The 14,333-nt window shown below is 48.2% G+C and overlaps 1 protein-coding gene across 1 annotated transcript in view; it reads left to right on the top strand.

The window, feature by feature from the left end:
• The first annotated feature begins 1,128 nt into the window (after window positions 1–1,128).
• LOC134574822 (oocyte zinc finger protein XlCOF7.1-like) overlaps window positions 1,129–14,333 on the top strand; it is a 70,905-nt gene continuing 57,700 nt past the window's right edge. The window contains exons 1-2 of the mRNA XM_063433886.1: window positions 1,129–1,185; window positions 12,408–12,496. Coding sequence (XP_063289956.1) covers window positions 12,466–12,496 — 31 coding nt within the window. The 5' untranslated portion in view covers window positions 1,129–1,185; window positions 12,408–12,465. The remainder of the gene's footprint in view (window positions 1,186–12,407; window positions 12,497–14,333) is intronic.

The raw sequence follows: 14,333 nt of genomic DNA, 5'->3' as shown, positions 1-14,333 counted from the left end.
TTGGGGACACTTTCCAAGCAGGGCACATCTCCTCCATGACGTCAACACGCTTACTTTGCTGGCACTTATATCACTCTGTTCCTATACTCCCTAGCCAGCATTGGCATGCACTGTGGCTGCAATGGGTGGAGAGAGGATGGTCTTTTCTGCTCTCCCTGTCTCTTAATTCAGCAGCAATTAGTATCTGCCAAGAATTGACAGACATACTGGAGAAAAAAATATTTTTAAATAGATTTTACTCCAAATCTATACACTTGCTTGCAAAACTAACAACGTATCGATGGATTTTAAGCTCTTTACAAAAGCTAAAATAGTTTTTTTCCTTGACAGGTTCCCTTTAAGAAATACTAATTTTAGAACTTGGAGCCCTGAGGTACAGTGCCGCTTTAATTGTTGTACCTCTTGATAGAAGTGCCAAGTGACTGTGTATTTTGTGTTTTATTTTAACACATTATCTCCAGCAAGCATTACTGGAGTGTCCCTTAAGGACCACTATAGTGCCAGGAAAACACTTGTTTTCTTGGCTCTATAGGGTCATTGGGTCCTCCTCACCCTCTGTGCCCCCCTCCAGCTAGGCTCTAGGGTGAGGAAGGGGTTAATCCCTTACCTTTTTTCCAGTGCCAGGCATTATCAATGCTTTCCTATGGACGCTGGCATCTTCTCACTGTGAAAATCACAGTGAGAAGCGCGGTAGCGCCTTTAGCGGCTGTCAATGAGACAGCCACTAGAGGCTGGATTAACCCATAGGTAAACATAGCAGTTTCTCTGAAACTGCTTTGTTTACAGCTGCAGGGTTAATCCTAGATGGACCTGGCACCCAGACCACTTCATTGAGCTGCAGTGGTCTGGGTGCCTATAGTGGTCCTTTAAGAGGGTCCAGCACTGTGTTATGTGTACCTGTAGCTGCATTGCTACCTCTGTCCTGGCAATAAAGCTGTGACAGTGTCTTTTCACTGGGACATACATCATTACACGTCTGTGCTGAACTGCTCTGTGCCGCTGTAACTTCAAATGGAACGCACGGCCATACAGCTGCTGGAACGCAAATGGAACGCACGGCCACACAGCTGCTGGAACGCAAATGGAACCCGGAAGTATACGTATGGCACGCAAACCGGAAGCGATAGGCCCCCAGAAGCAGGAAGTTAGGTGAAAGCAGTGAGTCCGGAGTGGAGAGCGCCCTAGGTGAGTGCTGTGTATTTCATGCAGGTGTCGTGTGACCTCACCAGAAATACACATTGCTATTTACCTTTATTTTATTTCAGCATGTGGTCAGCCTGTTAATTGCTGTTTCATACCTGGGGCAGGAGGGACCTGGCTCTGAGGGTCATTTAGCCCCATAATACCTGTGTGTCAGAATTTAATGTAATGATTTAGAGTGGGGACACAGCCCTGCTATTACCCCTGTCTGTCCCTCACACTCACACTTGATTTTCACTGTCTAGTAATGAGTTTTGCTGCTGGCACACTCAGCCCTCACAGCAGGGGTGGCCAATAGTTTAATTCTCCTCTAGTCAGTTACAATCACTTCATATGGACACAGGCTGTGAAATACACAAGTTGTCTGTATTGGGTTTTGACCGAAACGCCCAAACAATCAAATTATCTCATAATACAGAGTAGGGGCTGATATGTCTTACAGTAAAGCCAATGCATATTGGCTGTTAACGTTTGTCATACGAGGCATCTTGTCACGCATTGTGCAGGCTGGTCTGTGGAAAGGCTTATAGGGTTGTCCTGCCAAGTGAATGTACAGCAGTGACACAGGCGCCTGGTGGATGAAGAGCGCGCCTTCAGGTAAGCATAATTACCTTCATTTTCACTCCCTGGCAAGTGCATATAAGCCGGGCATGTCACCTTAAGAAACGTTTGCAAAATATGCAAAGACATGTGATAGGGAGAGTACCACTTTAAAGCGGCACTGTCACCATCTAAGAACTTTGCATTATTTGCAAACGTTTCTTAAGGTGACATGCCCGGCTTATATGCACTTGCCAGGGAGTGAAGATGAAGGTAATTATGCTTACCTGAAGGCGCGCTCTTCATCCCCCGCTGGGGGGGGCAGGCAAAGGTGAGTTTAACTTATCTGAACCTGTCCCTTGCAGATGTTGCCATGGTCTTACAGCCGGACCCCTTGGAAGCACCAGGAGCTAATGTCAATGCATGCTCGAGTATGTAGCTTTGAGATGTATGGAGGATCCCGCAAAATCCTCCTTAGTGGCTCTCAACCTTTTTATCCTTTTTCCTCCTTGGCAGACCATTTTCATAAATTGTACATATCATATTTACAAAATGTTTGTAATTAAAATGTGTTTTTATCTGCCCCATCTCAACTTTTTTTTTTTTTTGTAAATATAATTTTTATTTCCTGTATATGGGGGAAAAATAAGGTCATGCTTGCGTAGACTCGCAGGTCTGTGCAATCTTCAACAATATGTTAGGGTAAAACATAAGGCGGGCACGCAGGCCCAACAAGGATGTCGGACACGCAGGTCCCAGAAATTAACAACAATGAGAGCTTATGGAGATGTATCCCCCACTCCCTCCCCCAAACTATTCCCTTTCTACTCTTGTATTATGTTCATCCAGAGGGGAGTACCACCCTTGGTTAGACTGTTGTCCCCTGTAGTTGAGACAAGATCCCCCTGGTTGACTACCTCTAGGGTGTCTAACGGCAAGGTCCCTATTACCTCTCGTGTGTTCCCTACGAGGACTCCCCTGTTATCTGCCTATGTGAGAGGGATGAGTACTTGATCCGATGAGTACATCTGTGGGGGACCATGTCTGTCGGGGGTTCCCTGTTGACGGCTTATCATGGCAGCGTATTATTATTCTGTAGGGAAGTGAACATGTAAGGACCCGTTTCCAGAACCTTTATTTCTTTGCACTTTGCAACCTTTGGGCAGTATCTCTCTCTAGTGACTACCGGGTAGTGGGGATAGGAAAGTGAAGGGAAGGAGGAGGAGGGTCTGTCCATCGTCCCCTAAGTCAGTTAGGCAAAGTATAGTCTTGTTTTAGTTTTGTAGCAACGTCAGGAAGTCCTGTTTCGTCGTGGTCAGTATCCAGTGAGTCCAGATGTCTAAGTATGTCTGACGTTGTTTGTCTGTTGCTAACATGGAGAGCTCCTCCACTGCTCTCAGCTCCTCCATGTGAGTGAACCACTTGAGAAGGGAAGGGGTCTCGCTCTTTTTCCAATATTGTGGTATGGTTTGCTTGGCCATGTTTAGGATACGAATTGTAAGCGATTTTTTTGTACCTAGAAGTCGGTATAGTCGTGTGATGGAGCAGCATTGCTGCAGGGTCTAGTGGTGGTGGGTTGTCAGAGAAGCGGGATGTGATTGTGTGTATCTTCCTCCAGAATGTTTGGATGAGTTCGCAGTCCCACCAAATATGTATGGGTGTGCCCGGTGCATTTGCGCATCTCCAGCATATGTTGGACCCATGGGCATGTATGTATTGAGTTGTGTCTGGGGTGCAGTACCATTGCGTGAGTATCTTGTAAGCTGTCTCTTGGCTCTTATTAAATATGGAGCAGTGGTGTGTGATCTCACATATCTTTTCCCATTCCCCCTCGCTAAATGTATGGTCAAGGGCCTCCTCCCATTTTCCCATGAAGCGTGGTGTAGCCGTGGGTGTGTGTGTTTGTAGGAGGGTGTAAAGCTGCGAGATTCCATGTGGTAGCGGGTCAGGGTCTACACAAAGTTGCTCAAAAGTGGTGAGTCCCCTCATGAGAGCTCCTGCCCGCGGTAGGGTTTTGGTGTAGCTCGCTAGTTGCGCGTATCGGAAGTGGGTCGTGAACGGCTGGTTAGGGTCCCCACATAAGTCAGCTAAGGACCTCAGCCCCTGACCGGAGCACACATGTCTCAGCCTTGGCAGTGGGCATTGCACCAGGGCCCTCAGTGCCCTAGGGTCCTTACCTGGTGGGAAGCCTGGATTGTGTGTGAGGGGGAACAGTGGGGACGGGTATGTGGAGAGTGTGTGTCTACCGGCACTCCCTCGCCAAATCTTCAGCGTCGCCTTCGTGTATGTGGAGTAGTGCGTTTCCCTTCCGTCTGTCCCCCCGGGGAGCCACGGGATGAGGGCGGCTGGGATCCCAGCCAGCCCCTCCTCCGCCTGTTTCCACAATTTACTGACCCCGGTTTTAGACCACTCCACTACCCGTTGTAGATGGCATGCCTTGTAATATTGCCAGAAATCGGGTAGGGCTAGGCCACCTTTGTTCCTAGGTTGGGTAAGTAGAGCATATTTTAATCTGGGTCTCCTCCCGTCCCATACAAAGGCTCCCATTGCTTGTCGGAGCGTGGTAAAGAATGAGGTGGGGATCGCTATGGGCAGAGCCTGAAAAAGGTAGAGTAATCTCGGTAGCAGGTTCATTTTTATTACTTGGATTCTGCCTAGCCAGGAGATGTGCGGTAGGGCCCACTCCCTCATGTCTGCTTGGAACCTAGCCAGTATCGGGGAAAAATTTGCTGTAAAAAGCTCCGATTCCCTAACCGTCAGCCAGGTGCCGAGGTAGCGGATTTTATCAGCAGCCCACTGGAACGCGAAGCTGCGTTGGAGCTGCGTCGCCCTCCTTGCGGGTACGCTGACGTTTAATACATATGACTTTGAGAAGTTGATCCTGTACCCCGATAACCTGCCGAAGGTCTGAAACTCCTGCACTAAATTGGGGAGGGAGATCTCTGGGTGAGTTATAAAGAATAAAAGGTCGTCTGCGTATGCGGCAAGTTTATGGCATGTATCACCTATGTGTACCCCCTTGATGTCCGGGTGGTGTCGGATAGTAGTGAGCAGGGGTTCCAGGGCCAGGACGAACAGCAACGGAGACAGGGGACACCCCTGTCTCGTTCCATTGTGGATCGGGAATGCCTCCGTGGGCGCCCCGTTAACCAGGACGTGCGCTGTTGGGTGAGTGTACAGGGCCTTGATCCATCCCTGTAGGTGCGGCCCCACACCCAAGTGTGACAGTGTCCGGAACATATACGTCCAGCAGACCCTGTCAAAGGCCTTCTCCGCGTCCGTGGACAGCAGGAGAAGGCCCGTGTCGTCCCCTGTTTTTTTGTGCATTATAGTAAGGGCCCTTATGGTGTCATCTCTGGCTTCCCTGCCCATCACAAACCCCACCTGGTCCGGATGAACCAGAGAGGGTATGTGCACCTGGAGCCGGGTCGCCAGGACCTTCGCCAGCAGTTTGATGTCATTATTTATAAGGGATATGGGTCGGTAACTCCCGCAGTGCTCCCGGTCCTTGCCCTCCTTCGGAATTATGGTGATGTGTGTCATGAGCGCTTGTGGGGGCAGTTCGTGTCCCTCCCTGATGGCATTGAACATGTCTAGGAGTGGGGGGTACAGGATCTCTGCATAGCTTTTGTAATATTTGATGGGCAGGCCGTCCGGGCCTGGAGTCTTGCCCGGTTTCATGGATTTAATAGCTAGCGCTAGTTCCCCCATAGATATGGGTTCGTCCAGCTGGTCGGCCGTGGCGGCCTTCAGGGAAGGGAGCTTATGGGTCTTTAGGTATTCATCTATTGAGGTCTGGAGTGATCGTGATTGGGCAACGGTGTGAGGGCGTGGGAGGGAGTACAACCCCGCGTAATATGTGTGGATGATCTCCTGGATCTTGGCCGGGTGTCTGTGTAGGACCCCCGCTTTGTCTCGGATCCTGTCTATGTATGTGTCGTGGCGCCTTTTGGCTAGCATGCGCGCTAGAAGTTTCCCACTTTTGTTCCCATGGATCGCGAAGAAAGCCCTATTTCGCAGAGCGTCCCTTTGATGAGTGGAGTGAATGAGTGTGGTTAGTTCTCTACGCAAGCTGAGGAGGGTGGCCTGGTGTGTGGGGAGTTGGTGTTGTTTGTTAAGTGTGTCTGCCTGTGCTATGTCCGATAGTAATTTAGCCATACGGGCTTCCCTCTGTTTCTTCAGGAGCGCACTTTTTTGGATGAAGTGGCCTCTTATGACACTCTTGTGTGCCTCCCAGCGTATGGTGGGGGAGGTCTGTTCGCAGGTGTTATAGGTGAAATATTCCCTTAATGTCTTCCCTATGTCTGTGGTGATTGTAGGGTTTGTAAGCAGTGATTCATTTAACCTCCACTTAGAGATCTTGGGCCTGTGGAGGGGGGAGTGTAGTTTGATGATCACTGGGGCATGGTCCGACCACGTCACAGTGCCCTGGTCAGCCTGTAAAACTAGCGGAATGTGGTAGCTGGGAATTAGTAGATAATCTATACGGGTGTAGGAGTTATGAGGGTGGGAATAAAAGGTGAAATCCTTTTCGTCGGGGTGGAAGGCTCTCCAACAGTCCACAAGCTTATTCCTGGCCAGGAGAGCTTTAATGGCTGTAAGATATTGTGAGGGGATGTGTGAGTGGCCCGCGGAGGAGTCCCATTTGGGGTCTAACGCTACATTTAGATCCCCTCCCACTATTAGTATGCCTTCCTGGAAACCCGCCAGTGTGCGAAGCGTCTTAGCCAAGAATTTATATTGCCCCCTGTTAGGGGCATAGAGATTGGCTAGGGTATACATAGTACCTGCGATCGTCCCCTTGAGGAACAAGAAACGGCCCTCCGGGTCCGTTAAGACCCCAGTTTCTATAAATGGGAGATGTCTATACAGGAGTATTGCTGTGCCCCGGGATTTACCTCCCTGGAAGTCACTGTAGTATCCCCTGGGGTAGTGTTGGTTCGTCAGCGTGGGTCGTGAGCCTGCCCGAAAATGGGTCTCTTGCAGAAAGACTATGGATGCGTGGGCTGTTCTAAAGTCCTTATGAGCTCCCGCCCTTTTTTCTGGTGTGTTTAGACCCCTAGTGTTCAGTGTGAAAATGGTGAGCGGGGCCGGTAGTAGAGACATGCTGGATACGTGTCAGTCGCTCACAGGTGGTACGGTCACTTTAGTCCGGTCGTCAGGTACAGCGGGTACGGGATAGGGTAACTTGGGGAAAACCGGGAAGGTCAGAGGGGAAGAAGGGAAGGAACGTACCCCCTGGGTCTAGAGACTGGGTACCAATGAATAACACTCTATACAGCGGAAAATGGAGTTGAGCGTTGGGGGGCAGTACTCACCCCCCCCTCCCGCAGGTAGGAGGGGTGCACTGCGCACCCAAGGTCAAAACGCTCCAACCAGTAGGGTAACAAAGGAGTCCAAGAAGCCCCAAGTAGGCAGAACCCAGTGGGCCCAGGACGCTCCCAGAAAGATCGTCACGTGCCTCTGCGAGCCCCCGGAGTTCCGCCCAGTCAGGACATCCCGTCTCCCCGCCTCTTGGCTCACTAAGCAGGAAATGTGGCCTATGATGTACCTCTATAATCAAATGTGTGCAAGGTCTGTGTCATGACCGCAATTCGTGGGCTGACCGGCCCATCGATGTAATATGGCGTCGTTCACCTAAGTGTGTTTCGCCCGCCACCCCCCCGGTGACTGGGTGGTTCCCAATTATCTAGGGTCGAAGAAACCTCGGTCCCCTCCGGAGACCATATGCTTCCCCACTGTCTCCCCCCCCACCCCCACTAGGTTTCGCACCATACCTCCACCCAAGCCCAGCCCTGACCCCTATCAGCCATCTAGTCCTTTTTCTACATGCTACAACATATGTCTGCTTGGTCCCAATAAAGCCTAACACAGTGCTCCCCTGTACCCCTCTGCACCCCGGTCAGGGTGAAATCAGGATAGCCGGGAGAGCAGCAACAATCTATAAAGTCTGAGGGAGCCCACTTCAAAGCTGTGTGGGCCGCATCACCCCTCCACGGTGTTGATATGGCTGGTTCACCCGTCTCGTGTGGGCGGTATGATGGCAGTAGTCGGTTAGCGTCCCAGTTTGTTCTGGTAGATTGTGCCTGAGGGTTGCAGCTTTTCGGGGTGACTATAGGGGTGGGTTATGTATTCCTCCCTGACTCCTCGCATAAAGAGGGGACAGGTCCAGGGCTTGAAAGTGTCCATCCCCCCCCCTCCGTGTCATACTTAGGCAGGGTGTGCCAGTCAGTAGGGCCCGGGGCCACCCTCTCTCCCCCTCCCCAACTGGAAGCGTGTAGTCCCGTACCCCCCCTGGCCCCCCAGGCATACTTGCGGTAATGAAGCGGAAAGAGGAGGGCTGCCACCGGACTCCGGGTTGACTGTCCACTGCTCCTACGGCTCCGCTCGGACTCAGGGCTTGGAGGTGGGAGGTCAATTGTAAATCCCAAGGTTGGAGTGGAGAAGCTCCGAATAAGGGTGATGTTCAAAGCGGTGTGGAAGCAACAAAGAAAAAAAATGGAGGGTGAAAAAAGCATACAAGTCATCTCTTTCAAAGCGTAGTGCATTCCGTCAAAGTCCCGGGGGGCGGCAGGGCCGGCGATACATTTAGTTCTGTGTTCCCGCTGGTCTTATCGTCTGCATGCGGGGATTCCGCAGTCGTTGGGGTCTGGGACCCAAGCCTTGAGGCCTAGGGCCTTCTGTGTAAAATCTGAGCGGGTTCGGCCAGATTAACTTCTCCGGCGGCAGATGCAACTCCCGTTGAAGCGTCTCTAAGTCTTCTGCCCCCGTGACCATGAAGGGGCCTGAGGGTGTCGCTACTTGAAGGCCTGTGGGGAAGCACCATCGGTACCTTAGGTTGGCGGACTGTAATTGTTTGGTGAAAGGCTTCAGGGCTCGCCGGTACGCCAAAGTAGCAGGGGACAGGTCTGGGTATAGCTGGATTTCCGACCCTTCTAGCAACACCTTGTCCGCGGCCCGTGCCTTGCGTAGGATCTCTTCCTTAAGCTGGAAACTCTCCATGCAACAGATGATGTCTCTGGGGGGTCCCCCCGGTGGCCCTTGAGGTCTCAGGGCCCGGTGTGCTCTAATAAAGCCCATGTGCGTCAGTGGCGGCCTAGCTAGGAGCCTATTAAACAGCTCCATCAGTGTACTTTGTACTGGGGCCTTGGTGTCCAACTCCTCAGGGACCCCTCTTACCCTAATGTTCTGGCGTCTGCCCCTGTTGTCGAGGTCCTCTATATGCAGGGCCATCTGTCTCATCACTGTGGTGTGGTGTTTCAACATGTCTGTGTTAGCAGACTGTGCCACTGCCATGTGGTCACAATCCGCTTCAATCTGCGATACTCGTTGGTTGAGGCCCTGTAAGTCCTCTCTCAGTGCGTGGAGTTCCGCCGTGATCGAGGAGTGCAACTCCGCGTTGGCTGTCTTGAGATCGGTTTTCGTGGGTAAGTCTTTTAGCAGAGCCATTAGGTCCGGTATCGCAGGGTCTCTCGTCGCCTGCGTCTCCGGGGCCTGCTCTCCCATTGGGGAACGCTGGGAGAAAATGTCCGACTCAGTGGAATCATTTGAGGCCTGCGGATCCAAGTCCGCCTGTGCCACCAGATATCGTTTCATAGTCGGGGTCGGGGTTCCTTTTGGGGGATCCCCTGGTCTTTGGACGTGTGAAGCTCGATGAGTCTTACCCATCACTGCGGTCAGAGTGCGGTTTCTCCTGCTCTCTCTCCTGCTCTCAAAAGGTAGGAAACTGTATGGTGGCTAAAATTGTGCACATACACAATGATACACACCCGGATACACATGCGTATACAAACATGACACACAGATACAAACACTAACACACATTCAGACACATTGACACAAACGATGACACACACGTACAGATACAGGATACAGACACACAGATACCAACACTGACACACATGCGTATGCCCAGACACAAACAATGACACACATGCAGGCACACAGGTACAAACACTAAATACACACACATACAGGTCACAGTTTTACTCACCGTTCAGTTTCCTACCTTTTGGGAACAGAAGGGTGGCGCTTGTGCTGGCTGTGGATGGTGGGAGTTAGGAGCTTGCTCCTCTCCCGGTCCGGCCCCCGCTCACGTCTCCCTCCTCCTGTTCTGCTGGGTCTGATGACTGACTTTGAGTGAGGTTGGAGGAAGTGACCTGCTCGTACTTCCTCTCAGCTCTACCTGCCTATTACAGACAAATGTACATCCGGTGGCCTTAAGTGCATGGGTCACCCGATTGTCCCCCCAATTACTGACATTATTTGGCATACCCCTATAATTAAAGCCATTCAAACTTCCCCTTAAAAAAGTATTGAATCAGTGTTCTCCTATGTTGGGGAACATACGCTGTCATTTATGCATATTGATTGACAGCATAGGGAAAGTTTTACCTGTAATATGTCGAATTCACATTTTTATGTTGATGACAGATGAAGTAAAACCAGTGGCAATCAGATTCTATGCAGTTGTTTGCCCTTCTGTAAGGAATTACGTGACTACTGATAAATATAGCCATATTTTGTCATAACCCCTAATTGGTAACAACATTTTGGAGTAGAGAATAGTATTTTATTTATTAGAAAGAAATAATAATGAATCAGAGTGGTTTTGCAACTGATTCTAAGCAATTCTTTACCATTATCAAGGCAGTAGTGGAGCAAATGGCTTTTCTGAATTGGAAATCATAGACCTTCAAAGATGTGTCTCTGATCCAGCCTGCATCATTATCTAACACATGAGTTATCCAACTAAACTGTGATTGTGGAGAATACATACAATATATGGATAGACCAAAAATCTGTTCGGCCCATTACTAGAGCCGATATTCGGCATATTTCTAATAGTCAGTATCATCTGTCTTGTAATTTACAGATATTACATTAATTTACTCACCTCTCCCAGTCACTGTACGCCAGGCTTCCCCAAACACCGGCCCTCCAGATGTTGCTGAACTACAACATAATTCTATGAATGAAATAGATGGGCTGAGAATCATGGGAGTTGTAGTTCAGCAACATCTGGAGGGGCCGGAGTTTGGGGAAACCTGCCGTACGCCATCTTCCACATCCAGAAACTCCAGCCAATGAGGCAGCACGTCACAACCTCACATGACACCTTCCTGTGAATCCCTGCATGCTCAGCTGAAGGCAGGAAGGTGAGACAGTGAATAATCTACTGTAATGTAGTGGTCTGGCTGACTGAGAGGGATAGGAGTGTGCTGTCAGCAGTTACACTCCTATCAGTGACAGCTCTGTAATAAACATTCGTCCAGCATTTGTGTACAGGGTTTATACAGCAACTATACAATTGAACCACAGTGGATCTGCAGATAGCTGCTAACAGGTTATACACAGCCTATGAATCAAACTGTGTGCAGCTATCATCTGTATCAAAGTCAGTGGTGATAACCTATAGCCACAGCAATTAGAATTGCTGTATTTTTAAACCACTCTCAGAGCGAATGTAGAGTATCCTCTGCACCATAAACGTTTCAATGATACAAAGTTGTAATGGTGTTTAGTGTGCCCCTTTAATAGCTAATTGTGTGAGTGTGGCTAGTTAGGCAGGAGGCTAAAGAAGTAAGTTGTATGCGAGCGAGATAGACCAGTTTGGATAGTTAGGTGTGTAAGCTGCAGACTGTATTTAGCTTATCAGGATTTGGTGTGTGTGTGTCTTATTTTACTAATGCAGTTATTGCTAGCCCTAGCACTCTCGATATCTGTAGCCGGTATTTCCTTTAAAATCTGGCCAGGCTTCATGGGAAACGTAAAGAATTGTGGTGGCAAGGTTATTCATCAACGCCCACTGTGTTGAAGGAACATTCTCACCCCCATGAAAACCTCAGCTCATGAAAGTTATTAGGGCAGGACTGTCGGGGTGTTTTGCGAAGGTTTAATCATAATGCTGGTCCTCCAGCACCTGGCAGACCTGCCCTTGGTTTTCCTTCTTTCTGCCTTTGTAGTATGAGGAAGGTTTTGCTCGGTGGCAGGTGAGAGGCCAACCGTTGTTAGCTGACATTCTCAACCTATCACGGCACAGTGGGCAACCAGTGATAAGCTGAGAGCTAACTACAGGGTTAAACTGTTGCAATGCAGTTTATCTGTTAAGGGCTGGGTGTGTTCCTGTGCATGCAGTTTGCTATGGAGTCAGGGAAGGTTTTATGATCTGTCCAACTAGCCAACATGAGACAATGAACTCAAATCTAGGAGCCTGGTCCGACTTCTGGGGTGTCATGGTGACGGGATACTTTGGATTTGTTGAGCCCTACAAATATGTTTTCCATGGGTAAAGCAAATACAATTTGTAGTGAAACAATCGCATAGTAATATGCTAAATAAAGACAAAATAGTATCTGTTCATAAAGGTGTCTCAATATCTACGATTATGTGTTTTTGAGAAGGTGAGAGAGTCACAGACAGAAGCACTCCATATGTTAGGAAGAATCCTGCAGGACCCAGGGCACCAGCGAGGTTTCTCCACCTCACTCACAGATACATGAGAGAAACAGTGAACTGACCAATCAGATAACCAGCTGCTGACTGGAGAGGAGAGCCTGCTGGGAATGGAACATTATACAATAAAACAAAGGGATGTGTCTGGATGGTGGTTGTATCATTGTGTGTGTCAGGTTCCTATAAGGATGTCTCTGTCTATTTCTCTGCAGGAGTGGGAGTATCTAAAAGGATACAAGGATTGCTGAAAGGATTTGATATCAGACTTGAATGGATAACCACCAGCCTCCCAGCTCACTGGGTAAGATTAGGTTTGATTTCTGAAAACATGTTTTTTGTAGACTATAAGTACAGCCATAAACAAATACCCCATTAGAGATACATTAGGTAGAAGCTGTGTAGCAAATATAAACATATTGTTTTATAGTACATGAAGAAATTCTTCTGCAGTTGTTTTCATGTTAAAATAGCGATATATATTTCTCTGATAAAATGGCCTTCTACACACGTTAATATTTGTTAAAGGGACACTGCAGGCACCCAGATTACTTCATTTTATTGACGTGGTCTGGGTGCAATGGCCCTGTCCCCATTAGTCCTGCAATGTAAAGCATTGCCGTTTTATAGAAACTAAGTACTAAGACTGCCTGTAGTTCCTGTCTACCAAACAGCCACTAGAAGTACTTCCTGGAGTTTCAAGAAGTTTGACTCCGTGAAACGCCACTAGACGTCCTCACGTTCTGCATGAGCATGTTCAGCGTCAGAGAAAACCTTAAAGGAAAGCATTAAGGCAAAGCTTTCCTATGGGGTAGGCCTAATGCACTTGTTGCACATGTGCATTAGATCCCTCCTTCAGCTGATGTCGGAGGAGATGGGCCTCTAAACTGGTTAGTGAGTAAAGGGGAGGGGGAGGGCTGCCGGGGTTGGGGTACATGTTAGTGTTAGCAATACATCTTTGTATTCCTAACTCTAAGTGTTCCTTTAATTCACTCTTCTGTACAGTTACACTTTTACAAGCAGTATTATATGGGGTTTAAACAGGTTGTTATATGCTGATTCTCAATCCTTGTTTTGACTAGAAACACAGTCACAAGTTAATTTGGCTGCATTCACAATTGTTACTTGAACCGTTCCAATGTTGCATTTGGCTAGATAACATTGTCTTGTCAAAAGGTTGTCTATTTCCCCAAGATTTTTAAAGAAATTTTTATATTGACAAAGAGTACTGTACAGTATTATAGAACAAGAAAAGGAAAACAAATCTGAAAGACTAAAAGGGACGTTACCGTACATTTCCAAATTCCTGTAAAACAGTGAAAATGAAACTGTATAAAGAACTGGGAAAAAGAGGGGGGATTGATAGTGGCAAATGAAAAGAAGAGTCAGACCACGAGCATGATGAAAGAATGTGAAACAAAATTAAGGTGCACTGTAACTTTAAATACCTTTCATGAGTATGCTCACTTTCATATAAAAGTGCACTATGCCTTTAAGATGAAAAGATGGTAGTGCAAAAACACTGTGCACTATTGTTACAAAAAGTGCACAACATTAGTGTAGGCGCACTTCCTTGTAAAGTGCATACAAATAAATAATAAAGTGTAAACACACTTAATACAAAAATGCACCAAACATACCAAACCAATAATAACCTATACATAAATATATGCACACTCACAAACCGTGAGCAGGTGAAGACAGCTCAGGCTATGGAGCTCCAAACAAATCACTTGGGTAAGTATCTCACAAGGAATCCACCAGGCAACAGCCTTCTTCCACCAATCCTTATTAATTAAATATGGAGAGGTTTAACATAGCACTCTTTGGAAATGAAGTCCCCCACAGATGGAGTGCTCCAAGCACTGTTCGGTTCAATTGCTGGCTCTGAACCTCTCACTCGCAACTCCGGTTCCCGGGAGGCTGGGCAGTGATGTGACACATAGCATGATGACGTCATTCAGAATGACATGTTTCACAGATCTAATCAACTTCCTCAGATCTGCCCTCTCACTGCTACTAATGGTATTTATGTCCATTTTATAGGCGGGACTGACCCAAAAAGTCCAAGAATACCACCTTGTTATTGGCTATCACAGAAAACTTTCATTTACATGCAATTAAAACATATAGAGCAAATG

The sequence above is a fragment of the Pelobates fuscus genome, chromosome 10, assembly GCF_036172605.1.
Source record: "Pelobates fuscus isolate aPelFus1 chromosome 10, aPelFus1.pri, whole genome shotgun sequence".
Classification (NCBI taxonomy): domain Eukaryota; kingdom Metazoa; phylum Chordata; class Amphibia; order Anura; family Pelobatidae; genus Pelobates; species Pelobates fuscus.
The sequence above is the reverse complement of the archived record's forward strand: the minus strand, read 5'-3'. Positions and strand labels throughout refer to the sequence as shown.